Source organism: Geospiza fortis, unplaced genomic scaffold (assembly GCF_000277835.1).
Source record: "Geospiza fortis unplaced genomic scaffold, GeoFor_1.0 scaffold40, whole genome shotgun sequence".
In the NCBI taxonomy this organism is placed as follows: domain Eukaryota; kingdom Metazoa; phylum Chordata; class Aves; order Passeriformes; family Thraupidae; genus Geospiza; species Geospiza fortis.
This window is the reverse complement of record NW_005054297.1, coordinates 26,357,207-26,381,036: the sequence shown is the minus strand read 5'-3', so window position 1 is coordinate 26,381,036 and position 23,830 is coordinate 26,357,207. Positions and strand designations below refer to the sequence as shown.

Genomic DNA, 23,830 nt, shown 5'->3' with positions numbered 1-23,830 from the left:
GGATAGCATGAGTGAACTGCCTTCAGGCTCAAAGGGTCCGCATTTCACAGACTAAAGGTCAGCTTGCTACGAGTGGTTTCAATAATGTTTAATGTTTTTATTAGTGATTTGGCTGACAGGACAAAATGGGCCCTCAGAAATCTTGCAGCTGTCACCAAACTCAGAGGATCAGGAAGCAGATTTCTAGAAGACTGTCCTTCAGAGGGAACTTTATAAACAGAAGGAACAGGCTGAAAAACTGAAATTCTACCAGGACAAATGAAAAGTTTTACACTTAGGACAGAGTAAGTCCATGTGAAAATACAGGGATTCAGCTGGCTAGAAATCAGCTTTGCAGACAAGGATTCAGGTAGACCACAAATGGAGCATGAATAAAGGAGTTTGGACAAATGACTGAAATTCTCCTCTGACATGTTCTGTACTTCAATAATCCCAGTTATGCAGTAGTCTGTGAAAAAACTGAATTATTAATGCTAGTGGTTAGGGTTACAAAAGGCAAAGTTGATCCAGTTCGTGAAGCCCAGATGGATTTCTGAAAAGCTCTTAACAGTACCCCTCAAGTCTTCACCGAGAGCTTTGAAGGCACAGCCACATGTTTTACAAACTCTGCCAGCATGACTTCACATCCCAGTGTGAGTCTAGGGAGCAGCAATAGTGACAACATGGAGTAGAGGCACGGGAAGGGAGCCAAAGGAAGGGTAAAGTGTCCAAGCATTCAACAGAGCCAGCTTCCCAGCATGGTAAGTGTTCTTTATCTGGATAGCGTTTCATTTGCTCAAAGTACAGCTTCAGCTTACTCCAGTCTCAAACAAGACTACCCAGAACCTCTGCACATGCATCCCTTATCTTGAACATGAGGAATATGCAATCATGCCCAGTTAACAATTAATGTAAATTGAATAAACTATTAGTCTGATGCATTGCGCTAGTTAGGAGCTTTGACTCAAAAGTAAAGGCAATTTTTCCACTTAAAACCACACATTTTTTTAACATTAGTTTTCTCTTTTTTCTTATTTTAATTATCTGTCTTGTTCGCTAAACACTGTTCAGCACCAATAATAAAAGACACAGAAATTTTAACAGACAAAAGCTATTTTTGCACTTTACTTATGATTCATTCTCCATTCTCTTCATCAAATGAGACAGAACACCAAGGCATATGAGCAAAGATAATTAAAATTTTATAATGCAGTAACAAAAAGTCAAGTTGAGACAAACTTCTTTTAATATCTTAATTTAAAGACTTGAAATATAAATTATAATAAAAGGAAGATATCAGTAAAAATCCCATCATCTAGCATTAGTGAAAGCCCAGCTTACATGGATTTAAATCTTCAGAGTATACGAATCTCCAAATTGATCTAAATAACTGGAGGCCTAAGAGCTGCCACAGCCTCTCATCTTTCCACAAGCACTGTTAACTATGTCTGCTGGGGGCTCCCCAGTTATTTGGTGTTGGCCAAGAGAAATGACCAAGGATCATGCCTTTCAGATTCAGGTTCTGAGGGAGTGGTTTTCAATTATAGCCTTTTCTACACCTTTTTGTTTAGCAAATTTCTTTCACTCTATCCATCACTGTACCAAACAGCCTCCTCATGTAATTTGTCTCCTCAGCAACTCTTGCCACCAGTGCTATCATCATTTACCTACTTTCTAGCTGCTGTCAAAGAAATCAATTTAAATTAATAGTGTCTCAGTGAATAACACATGACCTCAGAAAAAACTAACTAGTCAAATGCTCAAAGTGGGTCCACTGTGGCGTATAAAGACATCTAAAACGTCTTGTTTAGTTAGAATAATTCACATTTCCTGCTGGAGATTGCTGTGGATTAGATCATGCAAACTATGTGTCGCACTCAACTCTTCTATCTAAAGTAGTTGGTTTAAAGCTAACTCAGCTATTTTTCATTAACTTGTAGCATAAATATTCAGCGCTTGACCTATACATTATCCAAAGCACAATGAATTTTTGCCATTCCTTTTTTCTGTGGGATCTATTAAAGCATAGGGAAGCAAAGGACATAATACCTCAAATATTCTCAAATGCCCTCTCTCTGCAAGCCAAAAAGAATTTGCTTCATATAAAAAAATTCCATCATTGTAGAAGTTTGAAAGTACCTTAAGGTAAATGTGATCAGAGAATGCTTCCTTATTCTGTTTTTCAGATTAACAATTGAACAGTTAAAATGAATCTCAAAACATCTGCAAATCTAAACCACCCTTTTGCAATGAAGTCATAATGATGAACAAGTTAAAATATCCAAAAATATAGGCACAGAACAAATTTTGTTATAAGCTATACTTTTACTTTATATTGCAAAAGTATATATATGGAGATAACTTAAGAAAAATGGTGTTTGGGTAAGAACAGCCAGTAATATGCATTAGGAATAACACATAATTAAAAAGACATCTAGTCCATTACTCCATATAATGTTTTCTGGTTTTCTCTTGAAATTAAATTTCACAGAAAATGAAGTTGGGTGTTAAACACAGCTTTCTTATCCAGAGAACACGGAAGTGTTAATTCACTGAAGTAAGAGTGATAATTGGTTTTGACCTTGTTTATTGTAGAATATGTTGCTGAATTTGTCGAAACAAAACCAGGAGTTTAGGCAAAAATCAATTTCTGTATGCTTATTGTATTTGCACATGACTAGTTCAAGTAAAATAATTTTATCTAAATGCTAGGAGTTAGCATAAATATTTTCAAGTAATTTTACTAGTATAGATCCAAATTTAATGCTCCTGTTTATTGCAAATACAGATGATGAACACCAATACTGCACACTTGCTGTTGCCTAAAATGAAACACTTAAAATGCTTCAATCTATGAAGTATTTCTGGAACTAATCAATAATGAAATGGGAATTTTAAGAGGAGAGTTGACAGCCCTGGTAATTCACAGTTTTATGCATGAAGCTCTCAGTTTATAAATGTAATAATTTGCCAATTTTATTTATTGTGTACCTTCATTTCACTTTCAAATTTCAAGTTTTTTTTTCCCAGAGTGGTAATAGAACTTCTAAACATTTTAGATCCCAGAACCTGCCCTGAGTTTTATAATAACCAAATTTTGTAAAATCCATCTTCTCATCCAGTTCTGTCAGGAGAACGAGATGCCAGTATTCTAAAATAGTAATTCAGGATTAAATTAGCTGAACTGTGAATGTGGTTAGAAAGCCTAAAGCATAGCAGAACTACTATATTTCCACATATAAAGTAGGGGTCCATGCAACTGTTATTCAATACTTCCCTGAAATCATCAGACTAGAGTTATGAAGCAGCTCCTCACAGAAATCTTTAACATAGAAACAAGAATAAATGAAAGCTGTTTTAGTATGAAAGAGATTCTGAAAAATCCATCAGCTGGCTGAAGTGCCTATTTACATTTAGAGGGGAAAAAGAAAGCAAGCAGAACTCAAGGTAGGCTCTGTTACCTGACTGTATAAGCCTCCTAATTTTTGTTATTCACTGAGGAGAGTTCTACTCCTCTTAAGACCAGATGTTTGTGCAAAGGACCAAGACTTCTTGTTGAGCTCAGCGACACATATTCTGAGCACAAGGACTGTGAATATTCTGCTCTCAGCTTTGCATATCTGTTATGTTTCCCCAAGATCAAAGGGCAATGGGCGATGCATCTAAGGAGATCAGCACAAAGGTTAAAGCACCACCTAAAGACAGATGGGATTAAGCTGTGACTCTTAGCACTTCGGTCCTGCATCATACGGTCCTACTCACAGTATTTTCTACCCTTTCTCAGACACCAGCTTTTGAAATCTGTTGTCACAAGTGAAGTTGCACCTGGACCTCCACTGAAACTCACATTGTTCAACATCATCCAGGAGACACGGAAAGAAAATAAAGTGATAAATTTTTATGGGACGGAATGTCTTGAGAACAACTTATTGGGTAGTTTAGGCAGCAAACATAAAAGCTGATTTGCTTTAAGACCTTACCTATGATACTGGCATGCCAAATTCAATATACGTAATTCATTATGGAAAGTATCGCATGAAGGAAATTTAAAAAGTGTCAAACTTTGTTTACAGAATGATAGGCTCTTGACTAGTTTGCATTGCTCAGGTATTGAGCACACAGGTATTAGAATACACTTTGCAGTTTTATGAAAACATCTACTCATTCCTGGCAATATGACAATATAAGGAATTATGAGGTAAAGACCAGTACTCAGGAGAAAAAAATCCTATGGCACTGTTGCCTGAGCAACCTGTTTGCTTTATGTCCCTCCCTCTGTAAAAAGTCTTCCAGTAAAACTTGAAAAAGAACAGAGAAACACAACAAGAATGACCAAAGATGCGGGAGGTTTTCCATACAAGCAACTGTTAAATGATTGGGGAATTTCAGAATGGAAAAGAGATGACTACAAAGATATGTCTTAAGGAATTTAAAGAAAAAATTAAAAAAAAGAACACAACAAAACTGCTTCAGAGAAAAACATGGAACAATTGTTCATGGTTTCTTATCATACACAACTTAATAAACTAAACAGGAGGTGTGTATAATGAAGAAAAAAAGAGCACACTTGTGTCTAGGACACATTTCATTGTGTCTCTGAAACAGAATATTATAGATGTTAATTCCACATGGGTCCAAAAAGTAAACAAACATATGAGTGAGGCATCCATCAAGAGCTATTAAAGGAAGGCAGCCTCTGAGAAAAAAAAAATCCCTAAAAAAGAGAAAATATTTTAGAAGAAACTTATATGCTTTTGCTTCTTTAGCAATCTTCCACAAGCACTCTTACAATGAAGACACTGCAGCAGATATACATTTGTTCTAACCCAGAAAAGTTAACATGTATACGTTGTTACTTAAAGTAGACATTAACTCAACAATTCATGAGCAGGACCGCAACATTAATCTTTGTTTAGCACCAAATATTTCTTAAATAGACTATTCAGGAAGTTTTAAAACACTAATAAAATTCCTTCCAAGAAATATATCTCTACCACATGTCTTAGTTGGGAAGAATTATAATCATAATGCAAAACAAATTTTTAAAAAATTACTGTTTCTCCAAATATTTATCTGTGACAGAGTGGCAAACAGATAACTTGTTAGATCCCTACCAATCTTACACAATCAGGTTCCCAATTCTTATACTAAAAAACTACATAAAGAAGGCTTATGTGGTTTTACTCTCCTTTAGGTTTTCACTATTTTGCATCTCTTTTTAAGACCTCTTTTGACACAATATTGCACTGTGTAAACCTCAGCTTCATAGCCTTTATATGACACCTTCTTTTTTACTACAGTCAAAATTGCATTTCCATATAAATCACTTGCTAACCTACTTAAGATAAGATTTGACACACTGTGAGCGTGATGACCAGCTTGAGAATCTACTGACATTTTAATTCTGTATATAATACAGGCACAGGGATATTTTATTAACCTGTTTCCTCACTTCCTTTGGTAGAAAATGTTCAGGTTTTCTTGTTGGGGGTTGGGGAGAAGACTGGACTTTTGAATATCCAACAGCAAGTTGGGTTTTTTTAATATGCAACAGCATCCATGATACATTTGGAAAATTGAAAAGATGTTTTTAGGCTGTAGATAGTAGGAGAGAATAATTTAGATTAGAAAATATGTATAAAATCATCCTTTCCAATTTTAATCCAGCACTGAGGAGTCCAGACTAAACTATATCACTAATTGTCACATCTATACATCTCAGATAATATTCATCCAGCTAAATAAGGGCTGCAGTCAGCACAGGGAGTGGAATCAGACAATTTCATCTATTTCATAGACAATTTTATCAAATATATGCAACCCATACATGCATAAATACTCCTACTGAATTCAATGCACATGTAATTCTTTAATGAAGACATAAACAATACTATATGCAACTATGAGATGTTTATTTCTGAAGATTTGGAAAGCCAGGAGTGATGAGAAGCAATTAGTATCACAGTTTAGAATATCACAGACCACTAAAATAGCTTTAACTCAAGTAGTTGATTTTCTTTCAGCCCTACCCATATAGTTGTCAATATTTATACCAAGTTTTAGCAGTTTAAATTCACACTCCTTAACTCTAGACACATACAAATATTCTTAGGAGTGACAGTATATTACAAGCTACTTACAAACACTTAGAGATCTGTGCTATACTAACCAGGCATTTGCTTGATGACAAAAGATTACAGCTTATTGAAATAAAATTTTAAAAAAATCAAACAAAATGAAAAAAGAGTTTTTAATGTACATCTCCAAACAAACCAAGTAGTTCTATAACTACTGGATTGAATTAATCCTACCTTCCCGAGTTAAAATAACAACATCTAAATTCCTTCATTCAACATATAATTTCAGAAAATAAAGCTGAGTACTATTCAGAAAAAACAATTTATCATGATGGAATACTTTCATCCAAGCAATTTGTGAATGTACTAAAACAATCAGCATTTTCTACTATATGTACCAGCAACTTTTACACAGTAGACCAATAAAATTAAGAGATGTGTTAAAGAACAATATTGTGCTGTAAAAAACCTTACTAAATTTTTTGAAGTGAATGCATTTTCAAATACTTTTGGGATTCCAAGATCAATTAATTTTTATTTAAAATGTAATAAATTGATAATTTTAATATTGAAAATTATTTTATCCAAATTTTCTTTGACATACTCAATAAAGTATTTTCTTCAGTGTATACTTCAGCTAGCCAAAAATACATATGTACTAGGATAGTCATAAACTGCAAAAGCATACAACATAAAAAAACCCTCACACTATGGAATCACTATATTAAAGAGAAAAGAATATATCAAACTCAAAAGCTATGGAGAAATGCTACAATAAAATATTTAATTGTCATATTATTTTGAGAAATTCAGTTAGGAATGAAATTTCCTGAAATAAGAAAACTTTACTGGAACCGAACCCACCATGAACAATGAAGGGAATTAGAAGGGTTTTTCTGCAAAATAGCTCTTTGCAATGCAGATATTTTTGAGGCAATTTCTCCTTACTGTATGTAAGGAATATTTGAGGGCATTCAACAAAAAACTTCACAGAGCAATATAATGCACATTTCTCTAAGGTCTAGTGACGAAAGCTCACAAGTTTTGCAAAATTGGAATGATTATTTTTCTATTAACTCTATTTACAGAATTTTCGAAGTACTTTCTGGTACAAAACTATGCCTGCAGATTTTCTTTTACAGTGGAACTATCAGATATTCTCAAGAAATCCAGATGCCTAAGGAATTACTAAACCCTCCTACATTCTTCTAACGATTTTTGAAAATTTTTATTTACCCAAAAGTGAGAACAAGCAAAGAAAGCAGAGTAGAAGAGATATTAAAACCCCAAACCAGACATCTCTAAAAAAGTTCCAAATCACCACCAACAAAACCAAACAAAAACCTAAAAAAAAAACCCAAACAATAAATCAACAAACCAAAAGAAAAAAACCCAAACCCAAAAAAGTTCTGAATAAAATTAAAAGCAACACTGTTCTGAAATGAACATTAGTGCTTGATATTTAAAAAGCACCAGTAGGCAAAAATAGCAAAACAATGAATAGATTAGTCAAATGGCTTTCTTACTAAATAATACTTTATGAGCTATTAATATTCATGATAGTTCTAGATGAGTAATTCTGCCTTGAAGTAGAGATACTTAATGTTCTTGCTTGTGGATTAGCTGGTGATTGTCTCCTTTAATGCCCAGTCATTACTTCTTATGTTCTGATAGCATCTTTCTTCTCTCCTCCCCACCCCCGTTAAGAAAAAAGAGACCTTCCTTAAAATAGTCAATAAAGAAAACTAATTATAAATTACGATTTTAAATTTTCCTTGAAATTTCCTTAGAACATCTACATAAAGGCTTTTGTGGATGTTGGAACATCGGTCATAGCCGAAACCCACAGGTACACTGCTCTGCAGATATGAAAATATCCCCATAATTCACAACATCACAAAAATATTAGCAACAATATTATACCTCACCACAGATAACTGATTCCTAATCAATAAGCAACAGATCAGTTGCTGAGGTAGTTTGCTAACCATAGCCAAATATGTGTAAGTGTTTGGTGTTTACTCTTCCCCCACCATTCTGTGTCATTCTCCAGAATAAGCTCCTTGAAAGACATGTAACACTTCAGTCTCCGGTGTGTCGAACCAGTGACAAATGCCATGCAAGTCAATCTCCACCAATCTCCTTGTCTGAAACGAAGCTACTATAACTAAGGTGTTTTGTTCCAGTCATCCTCTGTAATCCTGTATTTCACAATGCCATCTCTAGTAACTTACATCACCAAAGCAAGCTCCAGGTAAATGCACTGATAGGATTAGAGATCAGCAGAGCTCAAGGTTCATAAACATCTCTAAGTTTCCCCAGCATGATGCCCAAAGAGCCTGTGAAATATTTGTTTTATTTACCCATGCAAACCTATGGTGGCCATAAATATGTTACTTGATTACTGAATCCGTGGTTCCCCCAAAACATGAATTAAAATCAGTTGGCATCAAAATGAGTTGACTTAGTGGCATGTGAGAAATTTCAGGCACGCTACTTCAATCCATGAAAGAATATTTAAAACCTTAGATGTTTTCTTGTTCCTAATTATCAGTTTAAAGTTCAGCCCACTAATATAAGAGGGTGCATTTTCTTCCAGGTGAGATTCTCTAGATTGAAAATACATATAGCACAGGTAAGATTTTGAGAGCTAGATCAGATTGAGTAAAAAAAATTACCATGAAGTCCAATAGCTCCTGCTCAGTATGATGTTTACTGGTGTTTTCAGAGGCTAGTGGTGAAATACTGCACCCCCTGGAACAATCTAATACACTCAAGTTGTTGCTGAAAAGGAATTAATGGTAGCAGGAGACAGAATAATACCTCTTCCCCCCTCAGAAAATGTTTCCTCTACTATTTGTTAACATCTTTTACTATTGAAGACTCATCATAGCCATAAAGCTCTGACTCAGATTACACACTAAATACAATATTTGGGACCTCATATTGAATTAACTTGAAATATAAATTACATAAGGTTTTTTCTAATTAGCCTTTGTGGACTTCAAGATAACAAAGAATCCAGTGCGAAGTCTCATTTGCTTCATTGAGTAATTCAGTCTAGGCCTTTTTAAAATTTACATTTTGTTGCAGGTTTGTTTGGTTTTGAATTCTTGCCTATTTTGCTTCAGAAGTGATGATTCACATTTCAAAAAAGCAATTTCTGAACATGCACCTGCAATTATTGCATTTGACAATTTACAGTAGAAGTAGAGCTATTATAATGAAAGCAGTGATGTTTTAGAATATTTTTTGAGGACTGAGAGAATAAAATAACTAGGCATATGTGTTCATAATGATCACTTTATTTATAGGAAATTCTGGCTGCTTCCTTTCCACATGATTCAAGACACAACAAAGCATTGATTTTGACAGGCATATTAGTTACTGGCCTCAAAGTTCCTCCTAAAAGGTGAGCCCAAAGCAAGTTCTGTAATTTTGGACCAGATCAAAAATTTCGATAATGTCTGTTATTACTGGAGGTACATAAATCACTTAATACTAATACTTCAGCCACAAGGAGTGCTTGAAACCCAAATTTGGTATCTGTGACCTGAATGTTATTCCAAAACTGAGGGTACTTTTAAATATACAGCATGAGTATGTACAGCAGCAATATACAAGATCCCCAATAACTGCTGCACAACAGATTAGATATTGTTAACAGTGTTGAGTGAAGCCTGAAAGCACAAGGAATTCCAGCAAAACTACAAAGCATGGTTAATAGAGGAATGACAATTAGGTCTTATTTTGTTCTGCCTAGATAATTCTCACACTTTATTGTATGTCATGGAGTAGTTTTTACAGTCAAGTCCTCAGTGCCCAAAGCCCTTCTGTGGCCCTTTTTTTTTGAGCATTAGACAACATCAAGAATAGTAACAATAGGAATAGTTACAATAGGAAACTATTTTGAGAGACATTGCTTTTTATTCCCTTCATTTTATGCAGGATGTCAATTGATACATAGAGCTGTTAGTTCAATTATGTAAAATAAATTTGGGGTCTATATTAATTGTATTCAATCAGTTTTATTCATAAATGCCTAAGTTAGTGTAATTCTACTGAAATTACAAAGAGAAGTGCCTCCATATACATCTGCTGAGTGATCAAACAGAATAATTTATTACTATTTATTTCCTTGTGCTATGCCTTGAGATTTTACAGCCCACCATGAAGGCCACTTGAAGTATCTGCTTTGAAATTTTACTTATATGGGAGGAAAGCAAGGAAGATTATTTATTTTAGAAAAGAACACTAGAAGAAAAACAAAAGGAGACAACATTTACAGTGAACACAAAATTATCATGATACCACAAGAGACATTAACCAAAGAAAGAAAACCTTTGAAAAATAAAGGAAGCACACTCGTTGAGATTTACATTACAGAACATATAAACTGTATTCCAGACCCCTTTACACTTTTGCTCAGCTCCTTCATCTTAGGATTTTGCCTGCCCTTTTAGAAAATGTTAAATATATCCTTCCCCATCTAAAAAAATGTTTGCTGATAAAAAATCCTTTAGCTTGGAACTGGATGAGGAAGGAATGTAGAAAAGCAAAAAAAACCACAAAGATGGAACTGGATCACTTTTAGGATACAATTTTACATGTCATGGCCAAAGCAGTGGAGGACTGAATCAGCTAATTCCTTCCGTCCCAAGCTCCAAAAATCCAGCTAGAGCTAAACTTTCTGCTTTATCTACCTGTGTTAGAGGAAGTAATTTTTCAGGTTCCTCTCTGCACACATTATTGATCTAATTAAACTGTCATGGAATATAGCAGACAAATAATTAGGAGATAGATGCTACAGCACTACAGTTTACCCCTCACAATATGAAAACATCCTATAGCCAGAAAACAGCAGGTAAAACTTTACAGAAGTCAGTAAGCATCTTCATCTGCCTGCAACATTCTGTGAAGCTTGGCTGAAACGTTCAAGGCTGAGATACATTCTGTTTGTTACTGCCTCAGCATCTGACCTTCTGAAAGGGGAAAGGGATTTTTTTTATTCCATTGCACATAGTTATTTACATTTGGCTGTCCAGTCTAATGTGTATCCATTTTGTCAGATGAAATGAGACTGTCAAAAGTAAATCACAGAATACTAGCATGTATATGTATGTATGTATAGACATAGAATTATGTGCATATTAATACCTTTAAAACAGCCTATGGTTCATCTTTGCCCTTAAGGTTGTTCCTTTTCTACTGCTGGAGTTAAAAATAGAATTGCTATTGGTATTTGTGAGGAAAATTTCTAATTAACTATGCCAATGAAAAAAGTCCTACCTGCAAATGCTAATGAAAGAAGACTGATAATTAATTCCAAAGACAGGCATTCCTATTTAAATAAAATGCAATTGCCTAATTCTTTAAAAAGAAACTACTTTAATGGAGCAGTTTGTTCAACACCACAACGGATATGATTTTTAATCCTATCTGTGTTCAAAATCTTAAGTGTTTTTAAATACTATTTGAAATCACAGCTGGAAAAGTGCACACTAGTAGTATGCTTGATTATCACTATTCCCTTTTTAGGTCAAGGTTGAGGACACAAATTTTCCTTATCCCTTTTCTCACACCTTCTCAAGCTTTCTCAAAAGTTCTTCTATGCTCAACAGAAAATGATGACGGACAATTACATTTAGAAAATGAGACTTCTTTAATGTTGATGAAATTCAAATAGACTTAAAGGATATTTTGTTAGCTATTGTACATTTTATATTTTAGCAGTGCTAGGTACAAACTGGCTTGAAAAGAACCCTTGTGGTATTGCCATGCATAAAAACTGCGGTGCTGTGACCCCCAATGCCCTGCACAACCTCTACCACCTTGCCTTAGCATTTCTGTGTTCATATAATCCAGATTTCTGTTACACAAATAAAATAAACAAACAATCAACTCCTTTGAATTCTGTGTGGAAGCTTTGAATAGGATCAATTTCTCCATCATCACAAAGCTGAATTTTCTTCACTGCCATTTTGAGTGAATAAAAGTCAGTAACACATATTCTAGCAGTTGCACAAACTTCAATGAGAACTTGACATTTCTCAAATCCACTCCTTCACTACAATTAGGGATAGAGGCAATTCCACTGGAAATAGCAGGTATTAAACTGAGATTAGGTTCCAAATGTACCTTATAATGGTAGATATAAAGGAATGGAAAAAAAACCATGAAAAACACACTCTTAAGTTCAATTGATGGGAACATGCAAGAGGTGAAAAAATTGTAGAAGAACATTTTATTTGAATTAGTGGCTAAGTCTTTTAAATGTCTCCAAATAACAAGAAACACTATCATGTTTTAGAAGACAATCCCCGGAAATACCATTAGTCAGTTATAATCTTTCAGTCATTAGATAGTTATGAAAATAATTTGAGAAAAAAAACTTTCCTGTTTTGCTTTCTATTTGCTCAAGATTTTTGCAAGTGTCCAAGCTGGTGAAAAAGTTATCATTTCCATATTGTCAAATGGGATAATTTTAAAGATACAACATATAATCACAATGTAGCATAATAAGAAAAAGAATAAATCATAACAGTATAATAAAATAAAATGTAAACTCAAAAGTATTAAGCACTTAAAGAAAATCCCGGGGGAAAAAAAAGGTTTACTTGTATTTGGAAGAATTATTGGCAACCTTCCTATGTCACTTTATTGAAGAAAATTAAAATGTATAATTATTTTGTAGGTGGATGCTTAATTGAAGAGATATTTTTTGTGGAACGGTGTGTGGAAGATGTGCTGTGCTTCTTGTGTACATTTCCATACACAGATCTGGTTCCATGTCTACATTAATTCTCTTTATCCTACTAAATCCATGCTTGGCATTACTATTAACATCTCACCAGCTTTGCCATAGGCAAACAACACAAGCTTTCCATTTTTGTGTCATCTTGCTTAGCCATAAGAGCTCCAGTCGAGTGACCAGGTGTCATACTCAATTGGTTTAGGTTTTGCTTAGCTTTTATATATATATTTATAATGCTATACTTTTATAGCATTATACAATTTTTATTAATGCTGCTGAGATAGGTCAAAATAACTGAACTCAAACTCTTTTAAGATAAAATGAAATCAAACTATGGTTAATCCTCAAATTTACTTCAAGATTAAATATCTTCACTACAGAGCCTAATACTTTGTCACATTTCTTTGGCTTTCTGGGCACACATCATACAACAAAGTAGCAGCAGGTTTTAGGTTTTATTTTTCAATATGCAAAGAATACATCTAAGTTTTGTTAATAACATAGAAGAATGAATCTTACTCTAGAAATCATCTTCCAAGATAGCCTTCTAATTTTAAATAGGGTCTTCTCCACTACTCTACTGCAACAAAGAAACCTAACTGATTCCTAATCTTATATAATCTAATGTTTTCATTAACATTCATATTAAGGCAATGCTTAACATACCATATGGAAATTATTTTCATTATTCAAAACTCCATTAAAAATACATAACAGAAAGCTATTCTTATGTCTGGAGTTTTACAACTATACAAAATAGTCCCTCAGAGACACATCAAAGTCTGATTTCGAAGAACAATGCTATGTTTCCATTAATACAGTGTTTGCAAAAATCATGCTAATGCTTTAAACGTGTCTTTAACCTTCTTGGATTGCTGTATATGACAAAGGCTTCTATATCACCTTCTACATCTATGCACTTAATCACGATCTAGAAGTACAACATCTAGCCATATAATCACAGCTAATGTGTATTTTTCTACAGATGCTATATAATTCTGTAAATTTTTGTAAGCCAAACTTGTATCACAACTTTAAAAAAGAAATTAAGGTATTTCCTAGTATCTTACTGCTGCAGATTAATTAATTTACCTCACCATCACAATGTCCTAAGAGCCCCCATTTTCTTCCTCCACCTTATTTCTTGGCTCTGCTCACACTTCTTTTGCATGAGTTATGGTCTGACCCTTCACTTAATCAATTCAGGTCACACAACAGGATTGGGGTGGGATGTGGAGAGTGAATATTTTTCTGCTGACTTAGTAAGTGACTCAGAGGAGAGACTGTGAATGTTAGGGCACTGCAAGAAAGCCAGTCAGATAACCTCAGGAAGCAGGATCAAGTTATTTTTAGGAGCAGTGAGTAATTTGTTCAGCTAAGCTGCATCACAAAATCACACTTTCTGAAAGACTTTCAGAGAAATAAAAATCTAATTCAATGGTAAAAAACTAAGATACTTTCAGGCAGTCTGTCTTGATTATTCATTTCATGTTTATTCTTTTTGCTTTCCATGCATCTTTTTTTTTTCTAATATCAACTCACTATTTTATCGTTTAAAACAAAGCAGTTTTATATCCCTTTTTCATTTCACATCACCTGAAGTAGCTGAGTGCTCATTGGCCCAAAGATGAACTACAAGAAGCAACAGTCTGTAATTACTCAAAATAAAGATACATTAATGGACTAGTCAACGTATGATAAGTAATTATAAAAAGAATTTAGGACAAACTTGATCTTCTGTGCTGCCATGTCACTGAGTTTAGAGCAAAAGCTTTTAAACCAAAGCCAGATTTTAAGGTTGAACCTTGAATTTGAGGTAGACAAGAGTAAAAGATCATCAGTTCTTACCTGGATATAACAAAATATATGGATATTACTGTATAAAAGCTATTAACATCTTTCTTCTGTCTGCTAACCCAGTGATTCAGTCAAGTTGTTCATTTGTACTACACACATTTGTCCTGAGACTCCTTTGGCATCCAGAGAACAACTACCTTGCAAAACTACACCACAAATATTTATCTCCTTCTGAGTCCTGTGAGGCCACAAGGCACCTAAGAGAAATGTTAACATTTGTTGCTGGGTTTGTCAAAAATGCTCTTACCAGCACTCATAAACAAAGGGTGCAGGGAGGTATTTCGGTTCCATTGATTACGTCTTGACCACACTACTTGCCACTTGCACACAACAGAGACTTATCAATGCATGTTGGCATCAAGAAAGATTATCCATGAATTCTCCGTTGAGAAACTCCTTCATAAATCAGGAAGCTACTGGGCATCATGGATTTCTGCTAAAAAAGTTTTCTGCTATTTCATGACTATTAAATTGCGCTAATATACGTACAGCATCCAAACGTTTCATGCTTCAAAAATCAAAAACCACCATTCAGGAAAACAGAAACAAAGAGAAAGTAAGACTCAAGGAAGAGGTTAGTCTTGGTACTTACGAAAAGCTCTGTAGAACTCCTCTAGATCTAGGTGCTTGTCACTGTTATAATCATCATATTTCAGCAAATCGAACACGGAGCAGTCAGACGGCTCCTTGCCAAGCTCATCCCGTTTTATTACCTGACAAGAAAATTATAACCATGAAATTACATTTGAGCTCTTTGAGTTCTCTGGTATAATTAATTGTTTCTAATAATCATTTAATAGATCATTTTAAGGCTGCTGTGGGGCAATGAACTGCAGCTGTGTAAAGTCAGGGATTTTCAGTTACTTTGTAATTATTTATTACACTTTTTAAAGTTAATACCTTTAGGACAGAGTCTCTGAAATGACACAGAAGTTTTTTTAGAATTTACACAGCATATAATGGAGACAGACTGAAGCACTATAAAGATACTGGGAATTTTAAAGCTGATTTTACTTTATATGTACAGGAATGGTGATTAGAAAATATTTAAATATACCTAAAATATTAATTTTCCAAGTATAAATGGCATAATATCTTTTTCCTCTAATTTCTAACCTACAGAAACCAAACACAGACACTTCCAAAAATAGCTAATATAAACTCTTACTACCCTACTAATTGTATCGAGTTCTTACAGGCTTTTGGCAAGCCTATTACCTTACCAAAATCTGTTATATAAGTAGCTGACCTGAAAAGGCTCCTGTTTCTCAGTGGGGACACATACAACTTGTAAATAGATCCAAATTAATAGCTGTTAGATTTTAAACTCTGATGAACTTATCCCAAAGAAACATTCTTTAATATATGCACTATTTTGTTTCAGGTCTGTGTATGGCATAAACATCTACTTAGATTCCAGCTGAAGAATTTTAAAGATGCTGAGAGGGATTTAGAATTGTCATATTACATGGGGCATGTACTAGGAGTGCTACCTCATAACTGAAAGAGCCAAAACTAATGCAACTTTTGACTGCAATGTTGCACAGTTTACAGTTTTATATTAGGCACTGAAAAAATGTAACTGCAGTTAATTTCTAGGTAAAATAATTACTCTTACGACCCTTTATCGGTCTCCTATGATAATTGCAAAACCACTATTATATTTATATCAACAGAGCATATCTTCTGAAAAACAAGGAATACAGGGGCTTTTGTGTTTAAGTTGTTCTGCAGAGGAATTTGTCCGGTTACTATTTACATAAACACAAAATACCTAAAAGAATAATAGAGAATAACAGGAGCATTAGAGGAAAAGACACAAATATTTTATGCTACCAGAAGTCATCTCCTACATAATAATATAAAAGCATTATAAAGGATAATCACCTTTTCAGTACATTAGAGAGCATGAAAACCATTTACAAAGATAAGAAAAACCACTACAAAACCAGCCTTTGCTATTATCAATTAAAAATACATACTATGCCACCTGAATATTAGTGCTAACTACTTCCCATCCTTTAAAAGCCTTTTTATTGAGTTCACATTAAAGTGAATTAAGAAAACATGAAATTGTATAGATCTTGCAGCTGGTACATAAAGGACAAAAGTGTAGTCTGGGAAAAATTAGTAACTCTAAACCCATTACAGTTATACAACACAAACTAAATATGTAATGGTGTGTGTTGGAAACTTTAGCAATCACTGAAATTTCAAGGCCATGAATATTCAGTATGAAAAGCATTGTTCCTCTCATTGTTTCATTGTTTGAAGTGCTTGCTTTCACTATCTTCAACTGTACAAATAAAGATGAAACTTTACACCTAAGGTTGAGGAAAAAAAATTTTAAATCCCCAAAACATCTGGCTTTATAGTACCATATTTTAAATTTAAAATTAATGTTCTCAGCTTCCATTCTTCAAACTAAAATCTGTTATCTGTTCAAATTGACCACGTATAAATGAAAAGCAACATTTTTTTTAAGAATAATTAAAAAATATTGGATGGAATGATTCTACTATTTCAAATAATGATACTACAGACAGGTACATGTTACCATCCTGGCAATTACTCAATTTTTGTCTACATTAAACCTACCATTTTGATTACAGATTAAATATTCAATGTTTGTTTTTGTACAGACATTTTTATGCTGGTGATATTCTTCGGAATTCTTTGGAAAATACGCTCACTGTAGATAAACCCTCCAACCTGTGAGTCTGTGAGGATAGATTTTAGAAGATACAGAAGGGATTTCATATGATAATTAATCTTAATTATCTGTGCCTGTTATTTCCTGCTGTAAGAGCTGTTCCAATCTGAATTCTTTTGCGCAGGACCGAGCCACCTCCCCATTTTCCAATGAGATCTGTGGATCAGATCTACTCAGTGATCGGAAAAAAATTAACCCTTCACAGAACTCTTGGGTTGTTGGTTGGCTTTTTCTTTTGAAGGTGAGGGAGACTGATATTCTATCATGAGGTATGGCTCAGAATCAGGTACAACTCAGGGCGTTGGGTAAGGTTCTACATTTCCTTATAGATGTTTTTTGCAATACATTACTTACAAGTGTAGGATAAATAGAATAAAATTCCATGTATATGATACAGCACCATGTAATCACACCTGTGTTTCACAGATGATCCAACAACATGCCTTAAATTTTAAATTCTATTAATCTATTAATTTCTGTCCATGGAGAAGACCAAAATACAAGGAAAGTGTTTCTTAAGCCAATTCCTTAAACCCAGGCTGTCTACTCCTTGGTTAAACTAAACGATGATTTCTTAGCAAGGTAGAAGAAAAACTGGAAAAATTTTTAGCAAGTCACAACCCAGAAATCAAGTATAAAGGCTAAAGCCTGATTAAGATTGTCTGCCCAATTTTATGATTGTACCATACAGGTCAAACACAGACTATTTTATTTCCAACTTTTAAGTTGAAAACTCATACCAGAGAAGGTTCACAAATACTTATGCCCACAATTTTTAGTTTGAATTTGCATAAAGGCAATGAAGCATTTACTTTCAATATTATAAACTAGCAAAAGGCAGAATATACAGCAAAACTGTTGATGGCTCATGATGAAACCCGATAAATACTGAAAAATTAGAAACTTATCTAGATTTTCAAGCTAAAGATGTCTTTTCCAAAAAATGAAGTTTTTCCATTAGAATTTAATACTCTTTGAAATACGGAGGAAGGATTTGCATTTTCTAGAAAAGATTAAATGTCTAAAAGATATAGCACACAATTATCTATTTCCTATGAAACATCATAGTCACCTCAGTTCAGAGCCCCTCAGAAATTTAGTCAATACAACTCCAAATTTTAGAAGATTGGGAAAGTTAATCTGGTTAAAAATTACAATTTGCCATCAGAATAGATTGTTTTTTTCATTTTAATCTGATTTCTGACAGTCAAAATGAAAAATATGTGGATCTCATGGAACTAGACAACAGATAACACAACACATCCTTCATTAGCCCACCTTACCTGAAGTGTTATTGGTCAGCAGTTTTTTGCTCGCCTGTGATGGTCTTTATGTTAATGGTCTTTATGTACCTCCCTCCCCAAGGAAAATGCTACATAAATTCAACTACAAACAAACCCCTCCTTTAAATCTAATATGGTCACTCAGTTAACATGTGTTCATCTTCCCTAAAAACAAGTACCTCATCACAACAGTGCCACTCAGTGCTTGATAAAACATCCAGTACATCAAACACCAGACATTGTGCGAACTGTGCTCCAAATTGATTCTGACTGCATAAGGGGGTTTCAATTACTTGTTTCACCATCGTCCACAGCAGAATAACTTTTTACAAATTAAAACAATTGATTAATAATGAAACCAAATTGATAATAAAGACTGGTAAATTGTTCCTTGCTTTAGCTTCTGCTAACCTAGTTAAATCAATATTCTTATAATTTACTACCAAGTTCTGTAGGGCAGCAACACAACCCTCTATTTATAGTAGTGTGATACCTTTGATATATGTAAAGATATAGGACTTGTGCATCACAGAATGATGCAGAGATCCCCAAGCAGATACCAGAACTGCTAAACCCACAGCTAGTGGCCTATAAAGGCAAGTGCTCAATTTCATTTCAAGGTATTACCTCAATATTATCCCAAACTGATCAAGTTACATAGCTCAGATATGAGATGCCTTTCTGCAAACTACTACAATGAGAGGCACATTTCCCTGCCTTTCCAAGTCTGCATTTAGCAGAGGGAAAACCTAATCTGACTAGGAAGGTGTAAATGTGTCCTTAGGTGTCTGCAAATATAATGCTATAGATGCCTAGCTCACAGTATAAGACCAGAATAGGTATTAGGGCCACGTAGATAGGCTGGATAAAATTCTACATCTCAGAACTAAACCTGGAACCACCATCACTCTGAGACTGTGGCTCTGGACTTAACCAAGATAAAACAATGAGTGCAAACAAAATCCTGCACCATTGTACCCACTTCCAGTTAGTGCCAGTCCTTGAATCTTTTCAAGAAATGAAGCTTGCTCCTGCTTCCTTCACAGCCTGCAAGAATATAATGGGAAATACTGCTACTTGATAAAATCAAAGGCACCTAAGAAAGATCAAGATGTTGGAGTTTGTACAGCGTTCACAGTGGTTGTAAGCTTTATCTCAGTGCTCATCCCTAAGAGAGTCTTAATTTCCCCCAGTTTGTACGTTTCTTATTTTTATTTTGAACCTAGAATTGAATATAGCACATGTTTAGGTTTTTTCCTAGATTAGTGACATTAAAAATAGATAATGTAAGCTAAATAACATGTCCCTAATTAATGGCAGAAAATAAACAGAACTATAACTAAAGATACAAATTTTTCTTCTGCCTATGTAACATGTAGTTTAAACCAGAATTGATTAAAAACAGAAAGAGGAGATAGACTCATTATCCTTTCTCTGAGTTCCAAGCCCTCCAAATAATTCTGAATAACAGCACTGATTAGATGAAAAATCAGAAGTCATGAAGGTAAAAATTAAAATGCCAGGGTCTGACCAAGTATTCTGATCAATTTAAGAAACAAAGTCTGACAGAGAGATGCACTTTATATAAGTTGTACCTCTGCAAACAAGTTCCATGAAGTATTGGCTGGCATCAAGTGCAAAAGTATTATCATTAATACAGAAATAAAACCAAAATAACTTTGTTTTTGCAGAAGTAAGGATGAGTTTTTATAGAAATGTAATTTATTTTCATTTGTCCTACTTTAAGCTGGTATGTAAAAGAAATATATTTAGGTATTTGAAGTTACAGATACCAGTTCATAAATAAGGATGCTAACCTTTTTTTGAATCTAAAAGGACGGAAAGAAAGGGGAAAATTTATTATTACATATTCAACTTGCTTTCAGGCTATGTCACTTCCCTTTTCTGTAAAATTTTGCTTTCTCAGTTCACTAGTGTAGGACATAAATAAAAAAAAAAAAACCTCTAAGTCTAATCAAGTATAGGTTATTTCAGCTCATACACTTCTTCCTTCAAAAAGAACCTTGAATTTCATTGTTAAGCAAGGAAACATTTTTAAAGCCTATGCATCTTCACTGACGCCAACTAGAGAAGGCTTACTGCTTACAAAATGGCAGTTCCACCATAGTAGAATAACTGCATTCATAACTGGAAAAACACATTTTATTCCCATGCCTACCCATAACACTTTTGCTCTTTGTCCTCTTCTATACAGCAAAATCAATATACAGTAATCAAGCAGTCTGCAGTGATAGAAACACTGATATTTAATTTACAAATTTTTATTAAATTCCAGTTTGGTTTTGCATAAGATAAAACAGATAAACAAATGAGTCTGTTAACAACTGAACATTCATAGCTAACCAGAAGATTCTATTATCTTACATTATTTTGGATTCATTTAAAATGTGCCAAAATGCTTTAAAAACAAACCAAACCCTTCAAGGAACCACTTCACCTTACTGGCAACCTTGCAGATACATTGCTCAGAGATGATGAAGATGATGAGAATCCCGCCTGTTTCACAAGTCTCAGTTTGGAAAGATAGATACTCTCTCTGGTTACGACCTACTTCTCAAAACAGGGTGGTCTAAAAGGTTGAATTTAGAAGTCCATTTAAAATCAAGCCACATCTCACTTGCCGATACTGGACTTGGAAACTAAAACATTAAGTGAGTCAGATCAGCGATTAAAGCAGTCAAGGTAGAGAAGAATTTAAACTGGGAAAAAATGTCCATTGAGCCTGCATGGAGCTATGCAACCCCACTGCTTTCCTATTACATTTACACAGTGTATTGGAGTTAAAATTCTTTTTTAGCTGCAATTCTGTATTGGACTACAAAGCCATGAAAAATATTATACCCAGATGCTAGAATTGTTCAAACAGTAGAAAAAAAAATAGTCTGCCAGTTTTTAATGTATTGCTATAATTCTCGAAGTATTAAAAAAAACAAAAAAAAACCCATAACCACAAAAAACCACAAACAAACAAAAAAAACAACTCCAAAAACCTCAAGACTTTCTTAAAATTTGAAAAAAAAAATTAAGTAGAGTACTACTTTTGCTTTTTGAGGGAGAAAAATACTTGTTTCTCTTGCATCAAGATGCAAATTCAATAACCTTATGACTTTTGTTCCAAAATATATCAATAAAATTGAAATGCTGCTGTCACCATTTCCAATCTCCAACTGATTCATTTCAATTTTACACTAGGTAGGATGACTATATGGACACCTATGAGATAATAAATGCAATCCAAGGGCCTGATTGCACAGCAAGATTGACGAGATGTAAAATTTAAGATGCACTATAAACTGAAATTCAATATTCACGTGAATATAAATTAACTTCAGGAGTCCTTGTTTTCTACAGCAAATATGTTGCTTCTCATATCCCCTTAATATGATTACATTTAAAATGCAGACAGGAGATATTATTTATGACAACTCTGCAGATTTCAAAATTTTGATTGTGAGTACAACTGAGAAAAATTCTCCTAATCCTGAGAACATTTTCAGGAGTATGGAAACGTTTCCCTGTGGATGGTTGACCCTGAGTGGATAATGAAAGTTTCATGGGCCAAGATAAAGTGAGGGAGCAATCAGTCACCAGTTACTGTCATGGGCAAAACAGACTCAGCCTGGGGACAAATTAACTGAATTCAGTACCAATCAGACAAGAGTAAAATAAATGAGAAATAAAACTATAAAATATTAAAAACTCCTTTCTTCCAAGGGGCTTAACTTCACTGAAAATATTCTCTATATTCTCCCTCCCCAGCAGAGCAGGGGGACAGGGAATGGGGGCTGCAGTCAGTTCATCACATGTTCTCTTTTCTACTCCTTCCTCCTCAGAGGGAGATCTCCTCTCAGTCTTGCCCTCCTACAGGAGACATGAACGGCTCCAACATGAGTCCTTCCCATGGGATGCAGTTCCTCCTGAACTGCTCCAGGACTGGTCCCTTCCAAATGGCACAGTCCTTCAGGAACTGACTGCTCCATCATGGGTCCCTCATGGGGTTAATTGAGTCTCTTGTATCTGCCTTTCCAAGTCATACAATAACAATGCAAACAACACTAACAATGAATTTACTTTGCATTCATCTGTAGGTTGAATAATTTGATATTTCTGCAATGAGTTTTAGCAAAACCAAAACCCACATATTTGGGGTTTGAGGATGACTTGTTTCCATACTTGTGAAAAAAGAACTACTTTACATCTGCCATTATAAATTCCTCTTTATAGAAATAAAAAAAAGCATGTTGGGAAAAGTATGCATAGAAAGTTTGAAAGCACAATAATTTTATTTTAAAATAAATTTTAAAATTATTTTAAAACTATGTTTAATGTGCACACAAAAAGGAAAAGTACACATGTAGTAACTGAATAAAGAAGAATTAAATATAGTTTGCAAATCTATATATGTGATTCCTATCTATGTTATATCTTCATAAATAAATCATTATTTATAAGATATATACAGGCATCAAAGTCCCTTAAAAGTTGAAGTTCTGAAAGACTCTAAGAGCTGCAGGAAAAATCAATATTGGAAAAGTACAGAAAAATATTTTTAAATAAATCTTTTGAAATAGTGTGTTAGTACTGCCGTGATACCTATATTTGCAATCTCCCTCTGGTCCTTTGAATTGCAACTAAAATTTTCAAAGTTAGCTGTATGGAAATGATAACTCCAGCATATTTCATAACACTGCCATATCCATGAACAGGATAATGTTCAACACTCACATCTAAAAAATGCTATTTTTAAAAATTTTAATCAGCTGCCTAGTATTAGACTCATTAATACAGTTTAGCCATAATTAGGTTTCTAATAATCAAGGTACATTTGCCCAGTCAACACTCTCTAATAGAATCAATCCTTTCAGGTAGATTAAAGATAGTGCTGCTATGCCTACCAGAGCAGCAATTACTGGTTTAGATCTCTTATTAGTTAAATTTTTCTGTTTAGAGACCACCATGAACTCTCTTTGCAAGATTTCTTCTGTACTTCTCTAGCCCTAACTAAGATAAAGCAGTAACACTTCTTTAGTATTACAGAAGTGATTTACCTCATTACTTTAATTGTTTTCAACTTCTACAATACATCTATACACTTGGACTTAATGATAGTGTGCCATGCAATAAAACAACTCATGGTCACAGCAGC

General features: G+C 34.2%; 1 protein-coding gene across 2 annotated transcripts in view; it reads right to left on the bottom strand.

Annotated features, from left to right (window-relative positions):
* Window positions 1-23,830, bottom strand: part of FSTL5 (follistatin like 5) — a 268,544-nt gene that overhangs the window by 100,704 nt on the left and 144,010 nt on the right. For both annotated transcript variants that reach the window (XM_005415567.2, XM_031066443.1), the window contains exon 6: window positions 15,260-15,380. In XM_005415567.2, the coding sequence (XP_005415624.1) occupies window positions 15,260-15,380 (121 nt within the window). The remainder of the gene's footprint in view (window positions 1-15,259; window positions 15,381-23,830) is intronic.